This window comes from Antedon bifida, chromosome 6 (assembly GCF_963402885.1).
Source record: "Antedon bifida chromosome 6, ecAntBifi1.1, whole genome shotgun sequence".
In the NCBI taxonomy this organism is placed as follows: Eukaryota; Metazoa; Echinodermata; class Crinoidea; order Comatulida; family Antedonidae; genus Antedon; species Antedon bifida.
In genome coordinates, this window is record NC_136231.1 from 28036256 (window position 1) to 28062442 (window position 26187).

Sequence of the window (26187 nt, forward strand, 5' to 3'; positions counted from 1 at the left end):
TTTCGGTCGAAGTATAAACTAAAATTTATAAGTTTTCTAAAGGATAAAATGCAGAAATGTGTATTTTTCTCTAAACGTGACAGTATGGAAACTTTTGCAAAATCTTTGTACATTTATTAACATTTTTATATTTAATTCAGAATACAATAAAAATCATCTCTTTCATCAGAAATGAATACCTCAATCAATAAAGATGTATTGTCCCCCAAAACATGAAAATTGAAGATGAATAAAATCAGACTTTGAGGCAATTTTGTAGTTTAAACAAAGTTAATCACTTCCTTGGAAAAAAAACGAAAAAAAAACCCCTAATATTTTCACTTATAAAATGACAAAATAAACGGTTAAATGCAATCAAAATTCTATTCCAATCAATTTAATATTTAAAAAAGTTTAAATTACAGTTTTTCAGGTAAATAATTTTTGTTGTGATCCATTTGTTGGTGAATTATGTAACATTAAAATGGCATATTCAACAAAAGCATTAAAAAAAATGTCAAAAAGTTCCATAAAAAAGGGGTTCAGCAAGAAAGAAAATACTCATAAGTTGATTAAGGTTCATTGTGTAAGTATGGCACTATGTTGTCGTAGACCTACTAGATAGTATATTTACACAATATAGGTACTAATTTCATCATTCTTCCTGTTTATTCACTTGCAAAGGCTTCTTTTATGAGTATAATTTACACAATATATGTAGCATAAATTTATTAATTACATATTGTAGGCTTCTGGTCTATTTACAAAACCACTTTAAAAGGCTTCTTTTATTTTGATTTATTTCAGTCGTCCTGTCCTGTATATTTCAAAATTTGACCCTTGAATCATAATGAATACAATTTAAACAAGAAAATATAACTCAACTCTAAACAAAGATTAAAAACAGCAGTTAGTATATGTTGTCTTGCACTGGTGAAGGCTAGTGTTGCCTGAAAGCTCTGCTATTTTACTCTGCTGTTTTATTTTTATCATTTTGATTTAGCTTTTTGCTTATCCTATTTTGTATCTCCATTAAGATCCAGTCACTGATACCCACAGCATTATCATTTTCCCAGTGATTTGCCTTTGGATTTATGTATGGGATGTTAAATATCTTAACACAGTAATCATGAACAGGCTTGGTCGGTTCTAGACCGAATCCTTTTTTATTTATAATAATTTCAACTTGATTTACATCTGTTTGGCCAACTCACCTCATGCAATTTAATTTAAATATCTATAGATTTATTTATTAAACATTATTTAAAGACGGTAAATAGATTTTCTGTTTCTTTAAAGTCTTTTAGAAACCTTTCTTGATTCCATCATCTATTCAATTTAGTGTTTATACCATAATACAATGTAGTGTAGTAGGATAAAAATTATACTTGTCAAACACTGTTTTTGACTGTTGACTTTAATATCTGTCTTATTTGTTATTTTTCAAATCACATTATTAACAAATTCTTGATCTATATGTATTTCAAAATTTGACAACTTGTCATCATGAGCTGTTTATCAAAAATAAGTGGTATTTCCCTCATGGAATTATTAAATTGAATTATGGAAACGATATATAAATCATCATTTAATTCAGCGTGTTGTCCTTATAATTTAGCCTTGGGTTTTGGTAGAATTTGTTGTAGTTTCATTGCCGTCGCCATGTTCCCTGCAATTTTTAGTTTTCCAGAAAAGAATGCCTGTAATAAATAAAGCATATTAGACAAAATGATTAGTTTACAAAAAAAGCAGAGGCAAACACAACTACACAATATTATCAGACAGGATTTGAACCTGCAACTTCTCACTGACAAGGCGAGCATTATAACCATTAGACCACATAAGCTTCATGATCAAATACTTCTTAGATACAATCTATCACACAATGAGTATTAACACTGTATTTACCTGTATTAAATGTAGTACAAGTACTTTATGTGTGTTCAATCTATTACGTATCAAAATAACGCACCAACACCTAACACATGAGGTAGCATACTTAATTTGTTGCCATACTAAAGGTAATATACTTACAGATTGTGGCTGAAGTTTACCAAGTGCAAGGTCAATCAGGTCGCCGTCTTTTACTGTAATAGTACAATCAGCTTTCTCTGAAATAATCAAAGTACGATCAATTAAACTATATTTCCAAACAACTGTAAGATTAGTCAGTTGCCATGAGAAACTTAACCATAATCAAATATAAACAAAATATAATGTAATTTAAAATGATTAATAATAATTGACATTGAGGAGACAGTGGTGTATGAGCTGCCAGAAAGTTTGTTTAGACTCCAGAAAGTTGACTACCATAGTGTGCAACTGACTATCATAGTGTGAAACTGACAATCATAGTGTGCAACTGACTATCATAGTGTGCAACTGACTATCATAGTGTGCAACTGACTATCATAGTGTGCAACTGACTATCATAGTGTGCAACTGACTATCATAGTGTGCAACTGACTATCATAGTGTGCAACTGACTATCATAGGGTGCAACCAGGGAGATGTAAAATATTTTACATCTCCCTGGTGCAACTGACTATCATAGGGTGCAACTGACTATCAGTGTGCAACTGACTATCATAGTGTACAACTGACTATCATAGTGTGCAACTGACTATCATAGGGTGCAACTGACTATCATATTGTGCAACTGACTATCATAGTGTGCAACTGATGATCCACTCTATTAAATAATATACTTACTCTTTGATCCATATTCCACACTTCCATTTCCATTCTTAACATCTACAATCCATTTTCCTTTCTTTCCTCCAGGCCCATCAAGTATATCAAATGCAAACACTGACTTAACCTTGCTCACATATTTTGCACCATCCTAAATAAGTAAGTTGTATTTATGTATTTAAAATATTGTACATTAAGATTCAGTTAATAGGTCAAAAATAAACAAGCCTTTGTTGTACTTTCTAATTTCAATTCACTATAAAATGAAAGATTAAATATTATATTAGTAACGTCGGAGCATAGAAATTAGTGTTTTATAAGTTTTAAGAAAAAACACCACATTACTTCTTGATATTTATTAATAATTATGATTTTTTACTGAGGTATTGTACATATGAAAAAAAAACCACCGCAATATATATTCACCTTTTCAAGATTTCTTTCAATTTCATCAAAGACAGCGTCACATTTGAATCCTGTTGAGGAGGCAGTGTGGTACATGCGTACACCAGAACTAAAATAACAAATGAACAACTTGAAATTCTTTCTACTCTATGGGCTCAATCTACCCAGGTAATTTAATGAGCATAGCTATTACTTAATTAAACTTAAACTAATCTATACCTTTTATACATAGTAATTTGAACTGCTTTGTTGTATGTTTATATATCAATAGTGTATATCCTTTAACAGATTGTACAAATGTACATGATAGAAAAAAATCTGATATATCCTGTATGTGTAGACAAACTAGGCAAATTATCTGAAACTGAATCTATAAGTTATTTGATACCAGCATCTACTAGCCTCAGATTTTAGGATCTATAGATTAATTTGTACAGGGACACAAAGCACTTTAGTTGCCTATGCTTCACTGCTTTCTGCAAGCGATAGGTGCCTAGAGAATGGACAATAATAGTTCAAGGGTGCAGGTTTTAAGCTCCTTATTAATATGAAAAGAAAATATTTCTTCCTGTTTAGATAAAGAGGGTATAAAAATGAAAGGAAGTGGGCCATCAAATACTTTGTACATACCACTTTTTAAGAGCATCCATACCAGCAAATCGTATACTACTGATTATTGGTGGTGTATGGTTCAGCATAGGTACTGGTAGGATAAGACTGATACTAAAGGTCATGGGACTTAAGCAAACCTTTGTACATAATAATAATCTTGATAGGGTTTAGCAAATACATATGTCAAGGGTACAGATGATGGATAACATACTAATAGAGGGCACTAGTAGTAGACCATGATTGTAGGAAAATTATATGGTTTACAAAATATGAGGAGCTTTAATTTAAAGCCTAAACGAAGATGATGAAATATGCATAAGACAAGATACTAACTTTTGTATTAGCTCATATTGGTATGGCAATAATACACATATCATGATATTACAGTAAAATAAAAAAGAAAATAAGAACACTGTAGTATTAATGCAATATTAAATAAATGCAAGACATCTTCAGCTATGAGAACAAAGTTCAACTCATTCAGGGCATCCAAACAGTGAACTTTATTTGTCATCAAATCAATTTAATTGATTTAATGTGTGATGAAATATATAATTACCTGGTATTTGGGAAGCCTAGTTTATATAGTCCAACGACTACAGCGCCCCCAAGTCCGATATTATGCTGCAACGCTAGCTTAGCATTTGGTACTTGTCGTTTACCAGCTTCGTTCCTAAGTTGCCAACATAACTCAGAACACTGAGCAAGACCTACAAAAAACAAACGTACAGAACTAAATAAACTAAATTTTACATGAGTACTATTTTATTAATATAAGTCATTAGTGGGTACTGCACTATCACCTTGGTAAGGCCATGTTAGTATACACACATGTACTGTAGGAGAAATTAGTTCATTCATCATTATATTTGGTAAAAATAAAGATAAAACATTTATGTTGTAAAATAATAAACACATACATAGATGCGAATTTATAAGTAAGACATTCAGAAACCTTCCTAAATTTATGAAAATATTTGAAAAGGACAAAACAAATGTAACTATCTGTACAATTCATCCAGCATTGTCCAGTACAAATACAAGCCAACTTAAGTACAGCTGCTTATGTTATATCCGGTATTAAAGTGTTGATGTAATACATGTCACATTACATTAAGTTTACTTCTAATAGTTGGCATCATATCAAACTATACCAAACCGTACCCCATACTAACTATACCAAACTGTACCCCATACTAACTATACCAAACTGTACCCCATACTAATTCTCTTTATTCAATTGTTTCTAATTGAAAACTTAACACAAACTGTAATCTTTATAAATTGTGTTTATTTTTAAATTTAATTTTTTGTTGCATGTTTATGTCATATTGTATTTTTATACCCTCAAAAACATAATTGACATACAACAAAATAAAAACAATACAAATTATACCAGTCAGCTACGATGCATTTAAAACTACTAAATGACTAAAAAAACTGTTTTGTTCATAAAATGACAAATAGCCCATAGTAATTGAAATTGGATTGGATCAGAAATGATACAATTAAACATGATGAATATCATTGCTAACAAAGTAAGTATGCTTATTTATTTTATTTCAGATAGCAAAAATTGCTATGATTTCCATCAACAAAATAACCATTACATGTTCAGCTAGTTGCAGCTAAAAAATAAGTAACATAATAAATTCATTCAATTATTCCTTTGAAATAATACATTCAAAAGATAAAACAGTTGTGAGGAAACCTAGACACCTCGTGTGCACTGCAGTTGACCTCAATGGTTTAGTTTCCGTTGCTCTATATTGTCACATAATATAGTGACAAACAAGTGACAATGTGGTGCTCATCTTAGTTGAATCATTGAGTATGATACCATAAAGTTCAAATTTAACTAAAGGACAATGTTATCTGTTCATCTAGTGTCTCACTGACTACGATCTGACTTAAGTTCAAACTCACAAAACCAAAGGACATTGTGGTAGTCATCTCCTGTGTAATTGACTTATTGAGTGTGACTTAAGCTGAAACTCAAAGGCATTTCAGTGGTAGCCATCTCCTGTGTAATTGACTTATTGAGTGTGACTTAAGCTGAAACTCAAAGGCATTTCAGTGGTTCATTGGAGGTTCAGTTGAACAGTGTTACTTTGGGATAAAAGTTTTTGTTGTTCTGAGACTTACGATATTGTGTGTTAATATTTAAACTCCTTTGTATCCACAATATTTAAGAAGTTGATTATCAGTTAACAAACTGTAATTACTAGAGTTTACGTTGCTGTACCAAGTCATCAATTCAAATTGACCTAATGGGTTGGCCAAATCAACCAAGTCTGATTCACTTCCGGATGGTAGTAGTAAACACACAAGGCTTGGATGGCCTAAGCCACAAGTTAATTAAGAATCTTAAGTCTAGTTTCTTAATTGAAACGTCAACTATAATGTGCAAAAGGGTCAAGGACATGATAGTAAGTTTTTTAGTTTGACATCTTCGACCCACTTTCCCTCGAGTGTACACTTATTCCGGCATTCACTTCACTTTCTTTTTTCTTCAGTCAATTTAAGCTGTTAATAGACTTATAAGTTTATTCTTAATTTGTTAATAGACACTTCATAATAATTCCAGTAGAAATAAACCTGTATTTATTTACTGAGCACTATTTATGATATAGACCTATTTGTATTTATTTACTGAGCACTATTTATGATATAGACCTATTTGTATTTATTTACTGAGCACTATTTATGATATAGACCTATTTGTATTTATTTACTGAGCACTATTTATGATATAGACCTATTTGTATTTATTTACTGAGCACTATTTATGACATAGACCTATTTGTATTTATTTACTGAGTACTATTTATGATAAAGATCAATTTGAATGTGTCAGGATCTTTAAAAGTCTATCTTTTGATGTTATCAACTGTATTTTTAAACCTGTAACCTTTGAATTAAACAATGTAAATATTTATGTAAACACTAAATAAACGAATTACATTTTAGTTACTATTGTTCATGAATATAATTCAATAACAAATAACATCCACACAAATGTTTGAAGGAAGGTTATCGGTTCCATGACCTTCAAATTCTTCATTTTCATTGGTTAATATCTAATCAGAACTAAATTTATAATATCACAAAAATTATCCTAAAACAGTTGACAGAAAATTAACATTGGCCTACATATATCCCAGATATTTAAAATTAAATCACAACTATAGTTAGTTTGGTTTTTTCATGTATTTTTCATTTTAAGTTGATTTGAAGCAGATGACAAAATTGTCAAAATGTAGGTTTGACAGCTCTGATTCACCAACTGTACTGTAAAGTATAGGGACAAAAGGGGTTATATAATATAAGATTGGTTGTATTACTTATGGGTCAACTATAAAGAGGAAAAGAAGTGGTAGGGAAGCATTGTGTCCATTAAATACTCCAGTAAATAGAGTACAGTATACATATTCATTCATTCATCAATATGAGATGTTCCTTAAAAGGAAATAAGTCCTCACAAACAAACTGACCAACAATGAATACTAACATACCTGTTGTGAGTGTCCTTTGGAAATAAGTCCTCACAAACTGACTAACGATGAATATTAACATACCTGTTGAACGGAGTGAGTGTCCTTTGGAAATAAGTCCTCACAAACTGACCAATGATAAATATTAACATACCTGTCGCACCAAGCGGGTGTCCTTTGGAAATAAGTCCTCACAAAGTGACCAATGATAAATATTAACATGCCTGTCGCACCAAGCGGGTGTCCTTTGGAATTAAGTCCTCACAAACTGACCAATGATAAATATTAACATACCTGTCGCACCAAGCGGGTGTCCTTTGGAAATAAGTCCTCACAAACTGACCAATGATAAATATTAACATACCTGTCGCACCAAGCGGGTGTCCTTTGGAAATAAGTCCTCACAAACTGACCAATGAAAAATATTAACATGCCTGTCGCACCAAGCGGGTGTCCTTTGGAAATAAGTCCTCACAAACTGACCAATGATGAATATTAACATACCTGTCGCACCAAGCGGGTGTCCTTTGGAAATAAGTCCTCACAAACTGACCAATGATAAATATTAACATACCTGTCGCACCAAGCGGGTGTCCTTTGGAAATAAGTCCTCACAAACTGACCAATGATAAATATTAACATACCTGTCGCACCAAGCGGGTGTCCTTTGGAAATAAGTCCTCACAAACTGACCAATGATAAATATTAACATGCCTGTCGCACCAAGCGGGTGTCCTTTGGAAATAAGTCCTCACAAACTGACCAATGATGAATATTAACATACCTGTCGCACCAAGCGGGTGTCCTTTGGAAATAAGTCCTCACAAACTGACCAATGATGAATATTAACATACCTGTCGCACCAAGCGGGTGTCCTTTGGAAATAAGTCCTCCACTTGGATTCACAACATATTTTCCACCATACGTATTGTCTCCTCTGTCAATCATATTACCTGCTTCACCTGAAATAAAGCAAGTATATAAAATATAGGAATTAGACAGATAATAAATAGTTGGAGAAGTACAATTCATATCAGGAGTAACTTGCTTGCAAACTAGTATGGTTTAAACAATGTAAAATGTATTATCCTTATGGTATATAGAAATTAGATTGCTGGAGGTAGTACGATTCATGATAGGAGTCACTTGCCAGCAAACTTGCTAAAAATAATCTAGAATTTTTAATCTCATTAAAAATGTGTATCCAAACAATGGATCATAACAAAACAGTCAGGTCTAAATCTTAAGCTTAAGCTACACATGACAAAACAATGTGATGTGCCCATATATGGACATGGTGATGTCATATCACTACCATATTTGGGCATATCACTGCCATATTTGGGCACATCATACTTTTTTTGTCAAACTAGTTTGATAGTATAGACAGAGCTTAAAGTACAGTATGTACTCTAGGATATATAGTTTAGACACACCTGTGTCTGGGGTCCATTTTATTTATGCTAAATTGTTAAAAGGTCAGTAGTTCAGTTTGAAGCCTCTCAACTGGGCCAAATTGTAAATGAGAATGTAACTGCTATTAATTAATTAATGAGACTTAAATTAATCACTGCCGATATAATTTAGTTGGATGTGAGTCATAAACAAATACTTATTTATACTGCCAGTTATGATAATTAATGTTTCTTATTTGCTAAACAAAATTACTTTATTAGATATTGTACTCTCATAAAATACGTTGTTGATAGTATTCCAGTTAGCTAGATTTTTAAATAGTTGAATGAAAATAAATATTGAAATAAGGTGATCTCAATTTAGTGTGATTCTTATTATCCAACCAAGTACTACAAATTAAAAAATTGCTTAAGCCTCTTTAATTAAGATCCAAATTATATACAGTATTTAAGCATCCATAAGTATAAACTAACTTATATACAGTATATATATAAACACCACAGGCACAGAAATATACAAATTGCATGAACTTAGATTGAAGATGAGAACTGTACAATGATAAGTAAGGAAGGAAAAGAGTCATCTGGGGGTTGAACTAAATATGCTGATGTAGTACAGTGATACAGTAAGCAATTGACTCATGGCATACCATCATCATAATATATATAAATATATTGATATATACACACAGTTTATAAAGTTTTTTGATGTCAATTTAAAAAGATAAATATAATGTAAAAAGTATCTTTATATTGTCTTCAAAAGATACTCATTTGAAAATAAAAATGTAATAAAAATATATTTTTATTTTTTAAATATTGGTATAAAAGTTGAATGTAAGTGAAAATTATTAAATAATCAATAAATCAGTTTCTATTAATTAAACAATGAATACACAGAAAAATAAATTAATGCTATCTCACAAAAAAAAACAGCATTGGGCATAATATCATAGGATTAAGCAGAATTTAACTTCAACTTTTGAATTGAATACCCAGTAAAGTTAATACAGTCAGTAGAAATCAGAATGTTTATTTTAATACTACAGTTTATAGGCAATTTTAAATTCTTTTTAATGTAATCATTTTACAAATCAAGTATTGTTTTGATGTTCTTAATAAATGTTCTGTAAAAATTTATTCCCAAATATGACAACAACTAACTTAAGAAAAAAAACCTTTTTTAGAAACAAAGTGTGGGGTAACCTAAGGGGAAGGGTCCCATGGGTAGCATCGTACCAGCTGTTTGTGGTCACTCAGTCTAGTTTCCAGGGCATAATCATGACATTAGGTCAAGAACGCAGCTTCATTTGGGATACAAATTCAACATGATGATATGATAGCACAGACAGGCAGCTTGGAACAGACAGTACTTACATTTCTAGAAAGATACTTAAATGAAAGAGATGATACCAAGCAATAGCACATAGTCCAAGTGCTGCATATGTGAATAGTGAGATATAATGCATTGTGGGTAATTGTCATCACTTGTAACCTACCAGGAGCACATAGTCCAAGTGCTTCATATGTGATTAGTTCATTAGCAGCAAAGCAATCATGCAATTCCACTACTTGCACATCTGTTGCAGAATATGGGGTCTTCTGAAAAAGTTTCTCTGCTGCCTTTTTTGTCATGTCATACCCAACCTTTATTAACAACAAATATAATCATTATTTATCAGAAAGAATAAACAATTTGTTGTAAAATTGAAAGTTAATAAAGAAAGAAAATAGAATCTCTGTATGATGCCATTTTTCTAGAGTTATTTATCATTCAAAACTTACTACTTTCATACAGCTATTTTCTTCAAATGTGCTGGGAAGATCAGTTGCCATCTCCATACCAACTATTTCAACTGCCTTCTTTTCTAATCCATTTCTTTTGACAAAGTCTTCACTGCAAACTATTACAGCTGCACTCCCATCTGAAGTTGGACTAAAAGAGAGTAAGCAAGCATGAAAATTACATAATGTACACAAAAGATTCTCATTATAAGTTACAAACACATGTGCTCTGATGAAGCATCACATACCTACATTAATATCCTAAAGGAGGACACAGACTGAGAGGCAAAGATTGCATACATCAACAACTTAAATCACATACAGATATTTTAAATAATAAAAAATAAACAATTTTTAAAATAATTAAAAATCGTTCTTACCAACATTGCAGCTTAGTTAGTGGTTCATGTATAACTGGAGAACTCTGAATTTCTTTCATAGAATATTCTTTTGTGAACTGAGCATATCTGAAAAAGGTTTAATGTGAGTAATTATTCTAAATTCTAAAATAATATTGTAAAGAGTTAAAAGTTTATGGTTTTTATAGGCTCAGAATAACAATATACTAAACATATCATTGGCTGAATGTTTATTGTTATAGGCTATTTTAAAAATATAAAAACTTAAAAATTCCAAACAATATACAAACTTACGGATTATTAGTTGAATGCTTATGGTTCTTATAGGCTATTTTAGCAAAATGATCTGGATTTGTACCTGAAAGAAAAAAAAAAAGATAAAGATTATTCTATTACTGTTACTGCCAATAATGTAAGATTACAAATAATAAGATATCTGAGGCCAACTGTAATACTGTCAACACATATTATGCTGATGATGGTATAAAAAAAGACAAAACAAGTCACTGAAAGATCACCACATCCTGTTTAGTTTCAGAGGGAACAACATCTTTCTAAATGACTCAAAATAATGAATTGCTATAATAAATCGATAATGCATTAAGTTTTATAAACTTTAGGGTGGGGTAGGTATATGGACATAGGACACTATGAAGCATCATTGTGTTGTCATATGTCCCTTCGCTGACCCATGTGACCCTTCATAAACTTGTTTACCTCCGCCAAGGAGGTAAATGTAATCGATCGCGTGTGTTTGTTTGTTTGTTAGCAGGATTACTCAAAAAGTACTTACAAGATCTTTACCAAAATGAAAATACTGAGTGATAGATATGTGGTCAAGGACCACTCCATTAAATTTTGGATGCAATCCGGACCACGGTTTTTGTATAATTTTCAGACCTGCTAGTGTTAAAAGATAGGACAGAATTTTCAAAAGCCGACGAGCAGCCTTAAAGTAAAAAGTAAACTGAAATTGCATTTTCTCGAGAACTACTTGTCCAAAAAACTTCATTTTTGTACAAGAGGCCAGAGTTATAATTTGTGACTTGTAATTTTAAAACATAAATTGATTTAATTTACAGGTTTTTTGATACAAGTAGTTTTAAAAAACCTATTTCTTTCAAATTCATCCGTTTGTTTTTGCCGTCTATTGTTAGTCAACAGAATCTATTGTTAGTTGCAAGGCTGGTTACATAACCATTACACCAAATTCACATACACATTCGTGTAGTGAAATTAGCCTAAATCACACACAGCATTAAGACACACATAAATATATATATATATTTTCCTGGAGAAATCTTATGTAGGAGAATTTTACAGTAGGTGGAGGTATGCACTCTCGGAGTGGCTTTCTAGTTTATGTATGTATTTTAGGTCTGCCATATAACCCATGTATGTATCGACATCCATCGATCATAACTTAAATTAACAAACATAACATCATAAATAATGTATGTCTTTGAATTTGGACAATAAACAATAAGTTTGGAAGAGCAAGTGACCTAGAAATCCTAAATCAGCTACTGATTCCATGAAATCCTAAATCAGCTACTGATTCCATGTCATTTTAGACATTAAGGGACCTAAGACCATGGGCCTAGAAATCCTAAATCAGCTACTGGTTCCATGTCATTTTAGACATTAAGGGACCTAAGACCATGGGCCTAGAAATCCTGAATCAGCTACTGATTCCATGTCATTTTAGACATTAAGGGACCTAAGACCATGGGCCTAGAAATCCTGAATCAGCTACTGATTCCATGTCATTTTAGATATTAAGGGACCTAACAATAATTTGGTAGAAAGGTTAAGTGGGTCAACAGGATGTGAATCCTCAACTGTTCATATTTACCCCATTAATTAGATAGGAAGAATAATGGGGTAATTGGAGACATAACAGGACCTTACCAAATCATCTTTACCCTAGAGATGCTAATTTGGGGTAAGTAGGTCAGACGGAAATAATGAGATGTTAATCATCCATAAAATCGACCCTAGAGATATTATTTTGGGGGAAATGGTGACTGGGTCACTTGGGACATAGAGGAACCTTAACCATTCATTATAATATTAATTTGGTATAATTGTTATATGGGTCAGTATATGATAGGATTCTTCACAACCTTATCCTGAAATAGTGTTTGTTGAGTATACATAGTTCACTAGGAAAACACTATATTGCATGAAAATGTCTTTGTCATGACATCTTAATATTACGTTTTAATTAATTACTTATATTGAAGACTTTTGGATTAATTTATAGTAATTATATAATAAGCGATTGTTATTGGGTGACGCGTGTATGTTGCTGCGACTAGTAAAGGTTGAATGTTCTGATGATCGTGGCCATAATTTTAATCATCAAAAACATAATTGTTGGTGAATGTTCGCCTCTCTGAACCTCGACTCGGGGTCCAGCTTAGTGTTATTCGCTTCACTCGCAAGGTAAAGTACCATGATTACTAGTTGACGCCCTCATATTTGATTAGATGTTAGTTTATGTAAAGTTTAAACTACTTTAAATAAAAATTAAAAAGGAACATTTTTAAAGCTCTGTGAATAATGCTCCAGATTATTAGTAAAATCTATCATTAAATACTACATTTTCCAGCTTGTTAGGTCACACACCAATGACAAGCCATTGGAAATATTAGAATTAAACTAATTAGATTCCATAATCAAAACCATATTGAACAAAATATTAAAATTTGGAATGAAAATATAGAATATAAACCACAGATGACAGCTAGCTATACTGTTGATATTCAAAATCATGGATTGATTATAGCTAGCCTTAGTGTGGAGCACGTCTTTAGTAATGAAACAGCATTTGACAGGGGAAGTAGTCATAGAGCTGTCCCAGCGCTCACTAGGCAAGAGTAGGCCTAGGGTTCAACCAGATGTGAAGGCCCAAGAGACCACCTAGGACATTGACAGTAAACTTAGAGCCAATATAGGGTGCATACTTATTTAAAGTTGAGACTGGCTTAGTCAGAGGCCAACTAAATATTGAGTAAATTACCAAGTTCAATATCTGCCCCAAAGGAAAATACTCATTAATATTGTCCATGATTAATGAACTGGATATTAATGTCACTTTTTTATATTTAATGTTTTCTTTCTAAATTTAAATCATGAAAACAGAAGTAGGTGGATGGTTGGAAGGAAGACCCAATATTAATTAATTATATTTCTAAAGTATATAGTCAAATGTTTGTGGGCTATATTAGGATATGGAGGAATGATTAGGAGGGTCATAAGAGTTATTAATAGACAGCAAGCTTTTGTAATAAAATAAACAATATCATCAATAGTAGAGATGTAGTGGAACCTATATTGACAATCCAGTTTTCAATTCAATTCAATTCAATTCAACTTTATTTCAGACAAACTGTCCATATGAAACATATAAATACAATAAAAAAAAAAAAAAAAAAAATTGCATTTTTACAACTATGATTGCATTTTTACAACTAAACTATGAAAACAACACAGATGCCTCAGTGTGTAGCTCCTGCAACTAGTAAAACACTTTGGAATATGGTATTCCTTGATACCCACCTTTAAATAGATTAGTTCTAAAAAATAATTGCAAAAAGGCATTATAAGAGAACAATTATTGGTCCTATTTTACTTTTATTCAAATCTTGTATAATATTGTTACTCGATATTTGAATAAACAAACTGAATTGAATTAATTTAAATTTAAGGAAAAGATGTTTAGCATTAATAAATTATAAAGGTTTGAGTAGAACAACTTGACAAGACATGGTGGATGAGGACAAAGTAAAATTGATGTCCAAATACACACTACGGTAGAAATCAATCAATGCATGCAGGGCACTTAATTCAAGGAAAAACAAGTGCAAAGTCAGGATGTTCCTCATCACCCCCTCCTATTCCAAACCCTTCTATGCTGACTGTGCCTCTTCATTTCCCAGTTCAAACACATCAGATCTGTGCTGGAAGTGTCTAGGGAAATAGGTACTTAAGTACATAAACATGGACAGAGAGACAGTGAGGACTTGCACAGGCACTCAAGATAGCACAGCAGGTCAATGACATTTTCAATATTAAATAAAGGAAACAAAAATGAATAACATTAATTTATTTTTTGTATAATAAAATAAAACAGATCTTCGTGAGTAGGCTACGATACAAAAATGAGACTAATAAGTACAAAAATGGTCATTCAACCTTTGAGTAGGAAACCATTAAAGAGCGGAAAAAACATTAAACACAAGAGGGCAGCATCACTGTTTCCAAGCAAATTTGGGATTTTCATCAATCAATAGAATCATTTGCTGATAGAGAATACATTAACATCAAACTTACCATATTTTTTCATATGTTCACGTCCAGCATTTCCAAACATTTGTGCTGCCATAGGACCACCAGAAAGTTCTTCAACATTCAACATGGTAACCAAGTGATTATCCAGTGGGTTTGTGCGGTCAGTGTACTAAAAAGTTTATGTGAAAGAAATAAAATGATGAAATAAGGGACCTGAAAATGTTGATAGTTGTATTTAACTTTTTTCTTTTGTGTTATCTATTTTATCATCAACATTATAGGTTCTATCATGTCGATGACAAAATGTATAGACTTATATTTTATTAATTGTTTATGCCCAATGTATACAGTGTACATAGTTTGTATAGGCTAAGAGAATGTTGAAACATGCTGGTGTATGTCAATACATCAAGTATGTCCAACTCATTATGTCATTTATTTGTATAAAAAAAATATACTCAAATCGTATCCAAGCATTTTAGAAACATTTTGAGATTTGTTATGAATATGCTGGCTAAATCTTCATAACATGGGTTACTTGATTACCTTCACTCCCAAGGAACCTCTTTCCATTTTCTCAAATCCAAGTGCTAAGACACAGTCACTTATGCCACCTTCTATAAACTGCTTTGCCATAAATAATGCTGTAGAACCAGTAGAACAGTTGTTATTCACCTTTAGAAAACAACAAATCATAGTCAAATTAACAATATCAACAAAATATTGGGCTAAATTTTGTTTCTCAAATACTACTGGGTTGAAAATTAAATATAATTGATTGCCTAGAAACATGAAAACATTTGTTTGGAAACTCACATTGTAAATAGGAATACCAGTAAGGCCTAGTTGGTAGACAGCTCTTTGACCACAGGTAGAATCACCATAGCAATATCCAACACAAGCTTGCTCTATCTTATCATAACTAACTCCTGCATCTTGAAGAGCTTTTGTTCCTGCTTCCAAAGCCATTTGAGGATAATCAAAGTCTTCTCGTCTGCCTGGCTTTTCAAACTAAAACATAAGCAAGCAAGACTAATGATGACAACAACAAGGTATATAATACAAACTATTCCTATGCAAATGCATAGTACAAACCATTACAATAAACACAACATTTCCCAGTACACTTAAATGTTTGAGGTCTGTGGAATGCAATACATATACCAATATGTAGGTTAAAATCATGTCTGGGAATTTTAAACATGTTTAAACAATTAATGCTAAAAAGTGTAAAAACATGCTTTTTAACATTTTTTATTAAACTTTGTTTAATGAGGGTGACTCAAAACAGCCGAGGCTGACATGCATGAGGCCCTCAACAAGGGAACAATACATATACGAAAAGACGAGAAAAGGATAACAAAAAGAGAAAAAAAAGAGACCAATAAAAAAATATATAAATATATACAGTATATATGTTTATGTCAGATTGTTCATTATTATCATTAGTGCTCTCCATGATTACATAACAAAGTTTATCATTATACTTTGAACAGTAACCTGCATTTGGTTTCTTATCAGTGATAGTAACACACTTTATCAAGTTTTGCTAACATGTGACTAACCACTTGAAATAAAAAATTACAATTTACTGTCTGATATTGGTAAAGTTGAAAAAATAGTTAGTTATGAGTTATTGTATATGCTCCTAGAGTAAATCGCGCGTTGACAAAGTGCGAAGCACGCCAAATATTTGTGCGAGGCATTATTTTGTTAATTCCAAAAGTGCGAGGCATGCGAGGCATATAGTAACAATCAATCTTTTTATAATAGGCTAGGCCTAAATAGATTTGTGTATACACTAGACATGTCGTTTATTTTTATGTAACGATTGTTTTTGTATTTCATTTTTTGTCAAATTATTTGAGTTTACTTTTACAACAGTGCTCAAACTCTCCACAAGATGTCGTTGCCTCGCACTTTGTTATTACCCGAGTAAATCAACCCTTTCACAATTCAATTCATTAGAATCTCAAACCAGCAGATGTTTGGAATGTTTACCTGCAACTTTAATTAAATACCCACCTACGAATATTCATCTTTTAGACAATAGTTAAATCTCATATATATATATATTTCTTATTAAATGTATTGATGTTTCCATATGGCGCTTATTTCACGAACCCAGGGCGCTTGCTTGACACTGGTGTCACATCACAGTAGTGGGCAACCAAAGTTTATCTCCCAGTTTTTTTGGTAAGTAAGTGTAAATGGGAGATGCCTCCAAGACTTGTGAGAACAGGTGTTAAAATGAGTCTGAAAGAAGCTCACGGTCACGCTTTATTGCACATTTTCGCAGTATCGATTCATTACTTGTGCATAAAATCGCAGATACCAAAAGGCTTATCGCAAAATAGCTTGATGTCGTGAGGAACGTCATTGCACATGCATGGTGGGATGGAATTGGGGGAATAAATAGAAATCCTGTAAACACAATGCGCGTGCGTGTGTCCCTATTTCTTTCCCATCATGCACTGTATACGCTATTTACGATAATGCCTAACCTTACGTACCTCTTACAACGACGAGAGAGGACTGTACTGTGGCCTCCTATGTAATCCTCTCCAGGAGGCTATAGGGCTATTAATATGTCTAGTAGTAGGTTACTGGTTAGAGTAGGGGGGTCCAGTTAGCTTAGCTCCAGAGACAATCAAATCCTTCCTAGCCTAGCTAGGCCTATCTATAGTATAGGCCTAGTATACAATCAAAAACAGTAAAAAAAACTACCAACACAAATCTGTAATTTAGTTACATTATACCTTTGTCATTCCTACTCCAACAACGTAAACTTTGCGTGATGTACTCATATTCGGTTCTAATGTTCTTACAGCGGTGGAAAGTTTTCGAAAGCTAGGCCTAAAACGAAGTATGTTATTTACGAAAACAAGACCCCTGAATATCATTGTTATGTAAAACAACCTCGACGACCTTTAAATCTTCTAACGAGATAGACAGAGGGCGCTAACTAAAATACAGTCAGAGCCATTATTACTTAAGTATGCGTACTCAAGCAATATGAAAACACTTTTTTTGCAGATATTCACACAAACAGTAACAAATAAATACTTGGTATTATTTATAAATAAAAATTGGTGATTTTACAGATGTGTTTCTTGATTTTATTAATCTTCATTTAAATTTTCGGGACAATACAACTTTAAAGATGTATTGTCCCCCAAAAACATGAAAAATGAAGATTAATTAAATCAAACTTTGAATATGTTATTTTGTAGTTTTAATCAAGTTAATCACTTCAATAGAAAAAAACCATGTTTTCACTTATAAAATGACAAAACAAATGGTAAAATTCAACCAAAAATCCATTGGCTGGCAGCCAATTTGACCATTTTTTGCTTTAAATTACATTTTTTTCAGGTAAATACATTTTTTTTTCGATCCAATTTTTTTTCAAAGTGGATAACTATTATGTTACATTAAAATGGAATATTAAAAAAAATAATTGTTAAGAATTATTTTTTCAGGGGGACAATACATCTTTAATATTTTCATATCTGAAATTATTTAGTGTATCTTCTACATCTGGAAAACCATGGTTATCTTTACATTTTTTAGGCAACAAAATAAATATGAAAAACATTTATAATTGACAGACTGAATTTTATTACTTTCTATAATATTTCTTTGCATCTACTATATAACTTCTTGTTATTTACAACAAAACAAAAGTTTTTTTTACTTTTTACATTATTTAGGATATTATTACTGTATAACCATTAACATGTCATGTGTTGAGTTGTTAAACACTGCCCACACATTTCAGTTTAGATGTTATTAATGTTGCTAAATACAAGCGTTTAGAAAGATTGTCAAGGATTGGTTACAGCCTTCTGGACCGTGGTGGTAGAAAAGGCTGGAGACGATTCAGAATAACTAGGCTACAGTATTAGTAAATTACTGTACATAATTAAGGTAACAACTGTGACTAATATCTGGACAGTACCCCAAAACAGAGATTTGATTTGACTTTGCTACTCAATTGGATAAACTTTATATTTTGAAAACTTGGAATCAAATTTACAATCTACAATGCAAATGTTTATATAAATAGTAAACTACAGTAATCTGTATTAAAGTTGAGTAGTGTATTATTATTATTACAATGTTTTACTTCCAAACCATACAATTCACCAAACAATAGCAAATTTGTTTAATTGTTCTACCTGTTCTGAGGAAATTGGAATTACAAATATTATAAACAATTATGTAAATTTACTGTTTTAAAGAGAAATAAGCTATGCAAAGAAGTTTGGAAATTCCTGGAGAAAAACATGACAGCATAATGATGATGATACAGGGTGGGCAAGTATGATATAACATCAATACAAATATTTACAGTATCCAATGAATTATATAAGTAGATATAGTGGAGCTAAAAGACACCACAAAACACTTAACTCACACTCAATGTGCTTTATACCAACTACCAACCTTAAAACCAAATTCATCACGGTAAAAAGTTTAATTCTAGTTTAATTTGATTTATAGAATAAAAGACAAATTTGAATACAAATATTGACACTAGCACCAAGACATGATTAAAGTTGATATTCAAAGCCGTTAATCAGTTACTTGTTATTTAAGTATTTATATTACCACCATGATTTCATTTCCATAAATATGTAAAGTTGGTGCTGAAAACTGTAATTAACTGTCTTCAATAATCATAAGGATATGTACACTTTTCAAGTCTATGTCCACAAATGTATCCAACAATATTTCTAAATTTACAGACCTTCTATTTTTCTAAAACTATTACTTCCAGAATACATGTTGGTTTCAAAGGGTGTTGTACAGTATACAAATGCATTTATAAAGGTTGCAAAAGCCTTATCTAGCCAATGTGGTGATTAAATTTGCACACATTTCAAAGAACTCCAAAGTATGATGAACACTGGTCTTGTCAAAGAATGAATGTAGGCTGGTAGTTGGTGAGAGTGGTGCTACTGTAGTAGGTGTTGCTGGAGTAATAATATCATCTGCATCGTTATCTGTATCTACAACAAAACAATAACACAATTAAAATCTGAATAATATTCACTCTTGATTGTTTTTAATAGCCTAGTTTAAAAGGGAGTTTCAAACCTTCCTACTATTGCCATATATTACTAATAAGAACATTCATAAATACAAACAAAAGAAAGTCTACTTATAGCATAGAGATATTATAGTTCACTATAATATCTAATAATAATATAATATATACAAATTTGTAAAGCGCCAATTCCAGCAACAAGTGATCAAAGGCGCTGTGGACTTAGATGTTACATCTTTTCAACAACATTCTTCTCCCATAAGGGTCACATCAGATGCAGATGATATGCTTATAGACAGCACTATAAAGGCAGTTACCTGCAAAGTTACTAAATGGTCCACTATCTTGGGGATTACTAAGACTTTTAAAGTCCAACAGGTAACTCTTCTGATCGACTTGATATAACTGTAGACTCATCTTAACCATGTTGTTAGAGATAGGATTGAGATATCGTACACGCACATGGAATTGGTTTATTACTTTCCATTCCTTTAAAAATAAACAGTGTGTGTTGTCAAACAAAAATATTCTTAAAAACTTCAACTAGATGACACAATCTAGATGTAATATGAATTAGTAAAGAAAGGTGTATCTACAAAAATGTTATCATTACATTTCTAAAATTCTAAAAAAGTAAACAAATCAGTGAGTAGGTTATTGAATGAAAATACTGTAGAATAAAACCTTTAATATAAAACAAATTTACATTTTGTATACAAAGTATTTTATAGCTACATTTATGTGTGTGTCACAAGTAAATGATCACTTGTTGAACTATTTCTTTTAGCTTCTAAGTTTTAAGGATAACATTTCTTTTTTGAATAAAAAGCTTATCACCAAGCAGTCAATATCGGTAAAGATCAAAATGTTTTGAATATGTACACTGTTTATATAAATAGATTAAAACAAAATATAAAATATATATATAAAATAAATAATTACTGATACACTACTATTATCGGTGTCAATGTTTGATAAATAACTCACATAGTTGAGTGTTTTCATTGCTCTGTAGACTTCTCCCATTATATCTTGTGGTTTACTTTGTGAGCGAATACCTAAATGCCATTTGGATCTTTTAACAGGTGTTATAATACGACGTTGAAGATCTACAACTTTAGCATCAAGATGCTCAAGTGTATTTGCTACAGATTTAAAATAAAAAAGTTTTATTATATGACCCATAAATCTATAGAAAATTTTTAAATACATTTGCAAAAACAAATATTTTATAATATATCATACAAATTATAGGAATACATACACAAAAAAAACAGAACTGTGATTAAAAAACCTTTAATTACAAATATAATATTACATTACAACCTTGACTCGCTTAAAATAAACAAAAACCGAAAAAACACCTTGATTAAAAAACAAATGAAATGAAGATATCATGCTTGAAAGTGTTCACACTTTGCTAAGTTACTTACGAGGTTTTCTTTCAGGATGTCTTTTAAGCTTTGATGTGTCACTGGGATCCTGAAAATATGAAAGTTAAAATAATAGATAATGCCTCCACATTTAACCATACAAAATGAGTCGTGAGCTTTTGTTTTATCTGTTAAGCATCAGATAAACAAATCACCTTTAACATGTTCACATTTAATTGTCGCAACTGACAATAAATAATTTATACTAATTGAATTCAGTCAAAAAACAAATTAAGTACTTACTAAAACTTCCAAATATGATTCTTTTGGTGGAGGACTTGACGCCAAGTAAAAATCCCTTATGTCAGAATTAGATGCTGTAAAAAACAATTGATGATGAATAGTTTTTTAAGCAGGCCCCTGTGTTCAAAATGTATGAAGGCTACCGAGACGTATATCTGGAATTTACCAATAATAAATAATCACTGCTCTATCAGGTAGGTGGTAATCCCCCTGACACAAGGGCTATTTTGTGAACCATTTTAAAGGGGTTACCCTAGGACTTGTCTCGATTGATAAAATGGGTTCTTTAAAGTGCTGGTAAAACTGTGTACACTAGATCCTAAAGTTTATAGTCCCTATCTGAGAAGACTTTTTTCCATCACCAGAATTAGGAGCAAGGCAGCCTCGAACCCACGCCAATAGTGTTTAGGTCTTTTGGGCATGGAAAACGGGCGCCCTCATAATAAAGCAGTTACCTTCATCCATGATTCGTTTATTGTCAACAATTAGAAAATAAGCAATGCGAAGCTGATCATGGGGATCACCACTAAGAATTGCACTCTGTACTTCTTGTTCTTTTACTTGAAATTTCTACAATAATAAACATTTTATTGCATTCAAATTGTGAATACAGTAGATTTTACTTTCCCTGGATTTAAAAAGGACTGATGACGTCATCATTTTAGTAATTTTGTTTACATAAATAGTGTTATTTTCTTACATTGAGGGCGCAATTTAACAACAAAACCATGGCTCTGAGACAGGCCACACGTGCATCCCCTACAGCAGTGACTGTTTTAATTGATATAAAATACAAGATCAGTGATTTTTTTTATTTATAACACTTTATTTAAACATTGCAAAGCCTGCCTGCCTAGCGAGGCCTAGATTAATAAAATGGAGGTTCTACTGTACACCAATTAAAGTTTTTCATTTATAAAGAACAATATACACACACCTTTACAATTAAATACATAATTTCTATTAGATATGCAAAGTGGAAGGGTACACAAACGTAATCACAAACCTCACAAACATCTCTAATGGCATCAACATCCATGATGTTATCCTCCAAAGCGTTGCTAGGAAACAAATATTCTGGCACATCTACTTTGAACCATTCATGATCTCTGTGTAATATAAAATCAATCAAATACACCATACTCATGTGTTTGAAGGTTTGCATGGCAAAATCAAGGGTTAGTAGGAAACAGATCATTTGAACAAGGCACACAAAAGATTTTCTTACCTGATTTCATTAATTGTTGCACGTTTCAGTGGGTCAACTTGAAGCATGCTGGTAATGAGGCTAACAACAGGTGACCTTGAGATATGGTCTGGAATTGCAAACACGCCTCCTTTGATTTTACGAAACAATGTTGGCACATGGTCATCATCGAATGGAAGCTGTGAATATACATAGGTTGTGACTAAAGAAACTACAGAATATTGGTAATAAGCCAGAAACACCAACTAACACATTCATTTATGAAAACATGTAAACAACAAACCTACCAGTGATGTGACATACTGTAATGCAATACATTTGTAACATCAAACACTAACATAATCTCATATTATTATTAACAATTATCAAAGAGTGACTTACAGTACCACAAAGTAAAGCATAAAGAACTACGCCACAACTCCAGACATCAACCTCAGGACCTGCATACAACCTACAAATAACATTATTATATCAATTATTTTTTGGTCAAGTAAATTGTATTTTTAATTGCACAATTTAATGTAGAGATACTGTACAGTACAAGTCTGATAAATGTTGTTGTGTGTATAGAAGACCAAATGGTAAAAAATGGTATTATTAAATCCATTTATTCAATTTGGTTTTAGAAGCAACCTACTTTCCAGAAATAACTTCAGGTGCTGCATAGTTAGGAGAGCCACAGCTAGTCCTCAGGAATTCCCCATCTGTCATCATATTAGACAGACCTATAACAAACAATACATTATAGTAGTCAATATATAACTATGAAGTAGTATGGTTATTCAATTAAAATGATTATATTGCTAAAACAATACCATATATGGATAAATATGCTTTCATATCATATCTCTCTACAAAGCCATCTATTTTATATTATTTTGTTATGGCTGTCAGTGGCATGCTGCAGTACAATCATACAGAGACTGATATAATATACTGATTGATAATGAGCGTCAAACTCTACAGAGGGATGCATTTTCAATGATCAGCAAATTAAATAAACATAAATAAAATGGTTGTTACCAAAGTCAGCAATTTTCACACACAAGTTGGTATCCAGCAACAAGTTTTCAGGTTTTAAATCTCGATGGACAATCATGTGACGATGGCAGTAATCCACGCCAGAGATTATCTGCTGGAAGAACCTACGAGCCTCGTGCTGTTTTAGCTGTAATAATATTAAAAAATGACAACATTTGAAACTTCAGCAAAAAAGACAATGTTTTTTATAGTTTCCATGTTGTTTGTATGTTTGTTTATATTTTAAATTGTTTTATATGCCTAATAGCTTTTTATATGTTTGTAATTGGTGTCCGTTTCTCTGTCTCATAACCTGCAACCAAATTTGTTTTTATACCAGTTGTTGAAAACATAATAAAGATTACTTGAACTTGAATTCCATGATTTAAGTATTTTCAAACTGTTTAATTAGCAAAACAAATGTTTTACCTTGCCATGCTTTACTATGTAATCAAATAATTCACCTCCAGACACATATTCCATAACCATAAAGATATCAGTTGGTGTACTGATTACTTGGTACCTTAAAATGAAATTAGGCCATGGATATCATTTTTACCATCAATGTAATGTATTTTCAGGATATTCTTATGATTAAATATGATTAAATTATGATTATTATATTAAACAGAACTAGAAACTTACAGTTTTATTATGTGCGGATGACGAAATAATTTAAGATTCTGAATTTCCCGACGAATTTTACTGACAACATCAAGACTTTTGATCTTTTGTCTATTAAGAATTTTAACGGCCACTTTGTGTCCTGTTAACTGATGTTTCCCAACTGAAAAAATATGTAATATTTTATTTAAATGAATATTTGTTATTGTTTATAATTACTTACTCAGCACTAAAAAATTACCTAAATCCAGATTTTGAGGGATAGAATATCATGATTTCCGGACATTTTTTATTGTCGATCGTTAAAGTTACGGGGATCAACACAGTTGTAACGCCAGATACCTAAATCGGACGTAACAATTTAATTTATAAACCTGTGGTAAAAATGCGTTTTATAATACGAAGTGGTTAGGATTCCGGCAGAATGAACGCAATTTATTGGTCAATTGAAAATCGCTCATGCATGCACATTTTTATAACCTCATGTACACAGTTCAACACCAATTTTTCCGACTGGTTGGCTGGCTTAGTGGTGTGGTACTGCGGCTAGGGGTCTAGAGGTTTTGCTGGTCATTGTAGTGTTCAATTCTCGATCAAATTTTTACATTTTTTTTTATTCCAAAAATTGTATTTTATTGACCATCGTCTTTATTCATCATTGTCTTTACCCACCATTGCCTAGAGGGATGTTTTTTTTTAGTTTTAGTTCTCAATGAAAAGTTTCTGTCGGAATCTGTTACAATGGGCAGTTGAGTTCCGGTGCCGGAATCCTAACCACGGCGTTTATAATATTATCGTTGTGCTGAGGACAAAAAAAATAATTTATATATACTAAATAATAATAATTGCACCCATTTATTTTTTCATGTTTTAAAAAAGTCAGTAGTATAAAATGAATCTATTTTTATCAATACTATTAATAAATAGGCCTAGCCTATGCATTGTATAGAAGTACTAGTAGCAGTAGTACATATTATTATATATTCAAAGGTTTTTGCATAAAATATATATATTTTTATTGCAACCAAATTAAAGATTCTATTTTTATGGCCTTGCAATATGAAATACAGTAAACATGTGGTTGCAGTCGGAGGTTGCAACCTTGCCCAGTGCACCATCCAGGTCCGCATGTTATGCAAAAATAACACCACCAGTTCTCAATTCCACGATACAACCCAACCTCGTGATCCAAACAAAATTACTCATTCAATTTTAACAACCAAAATAATGATAATTTGCCTAATTGTTAACATTCCTAGAACCTAAATATATCAAGAAATATATTTACGTACTTTTCACTTTTCCAAACGTTCCTATTCCGAGGGTTTCCCCTAAAATATAATGCCCAATCTTAACCTGCGATTTCTCCGACATCTTGTGTACATGTTTACCCTCGATCTGCAAAATAGAGACAGTCGATTACGGTTTAGGGGCATCTCAATGTAGTAGAAATTGAAGATAAATGTTTTGAAATTATGAGATGAGTGCAGGTTAAATCAAATGATTGTGTTGCTATAAAAATATGAATTTTAATTTAAGTAGACGTAACTATGCTTTGAAAATGATAT

The 26187-nt window shown here is 31.8% G+C and overlaps 3 protein-coding genes across 3 annotated transcripts in view; 1 reads left to right on the top strand and 2 right to left on the bottom strand.

Moving 5' to 3' along the window:
* Window positions 1–26187, top strand: part of LOC144844374 (growth arrest and DNA damage-inducible protein GADD45 alpha-like) — a 115719-nt gene that overhangs the window by 87298 nt on the left and 2234 nt on the right. The window lies entirely within an intron of this gene.
* Window positions 853–17958, bottom strand: LOC144844368 (sterol carrier protein 2-like). Its single transcript, XM_078701248.1, has 14 exons — window positions 17799–17958; window positions 15856–16050; window positions 15586–15714; window positions 15082–15208; window positions 11038–11101; window positions 10765–10851; window positions 10385–10535; window positions 10099–10246; window positions 8039–8146; window positions 4250–4400; window positions 3100–3187; window positions 2692–2824; window positions 2014–2090; window positions 853–1679 (listed from the first exon to the last, which is right to left on the bottom strand). Exons 1-14 carry the CDS (start codon window positions 17940–17942, stop codon window positions 1587–1589), a joined length of 1695 nt encoding a protein of 564 aa, XP_078557374.1. The 5' UTR covers window positions 17943–17958; the 3' UTR covers window positions 853–1586.
* LOC144844749 (5'-AMP-activated protein kinase catalytic subunit alpha-2-like) lies at window positions 18637–26011 on the bottom strand. Its single transcript, XM_078701798.1, has 14 exons — window positions 25912–26011; window positions 24641–24782; window positions 24425–24518; window positions 23999–24143; window positions 23613–23700; window positions 23357–23426; window positions 22997–23154; window positions 22775–22877; window positions 22224–22338; window positions 21769–21842; window positions 21526–21574; window positions 21080–21237; window positions 20410–20581; window positions 18637–20054 (listed from the first exon to the last, which is right to left on the bottom strand). Exons 1-14 carry the CDS (start codon window positions 25991–25993, stop codon window positions 19888–19890), a joined length of 1617 nt encoding a protein of 538 aa, XP_078557924.1. The 5' UTR covers window positions 25994–26011; the 3' UTR covers window positions 18637–19887.

Excerpts from the sequence above, each read along its gene's own strand:
- LOC144844368 (XM_078701248.1), bottom strand. The coding sequence starts at position 17,942 with ATGATATTCAGGGGTCTTGTTTTCGTAAATAACATACTTCGTTTTAGG. Across the intron at positions 2,091-2,691 it reads TGTGGAATATGGATCAAAGA|AGAAAGCTGATTGTACTATT; the intron begins GTAAGTATATTA and ends TGATTATTTCAG. Across the intron at positions 1,680-2,013 it reads GTAAACTTCAGCCACAATCT|GCATTCTTTTCTGGAAAACT; the intron begins GTAAGTATATTA and ends TATTTATTACAG.
- LOC144844749 (XM_078701798.1), bottom strand. The coding sequence starts at position 25,993 with ATGTCGGAGAAATCGCAGGTTAAGATTGGGCATTATATTTTAGGGGAA. Across the intron at positions 23,155-23,356 it reads ATGCTTTACTTTGTGGTACT|CTTCCATTCGATGATGACCA; the intron begins GTAAGTCACTCT and ends GTATATTCACAG. Across the intron at positions 20,582-21,079 it reads CAATGAAAACACTCAACTAT|GAATGGAAAGTAATAAACCA; the intron begins GTGAGTTATTTA and ends TTATTTTTAAAG.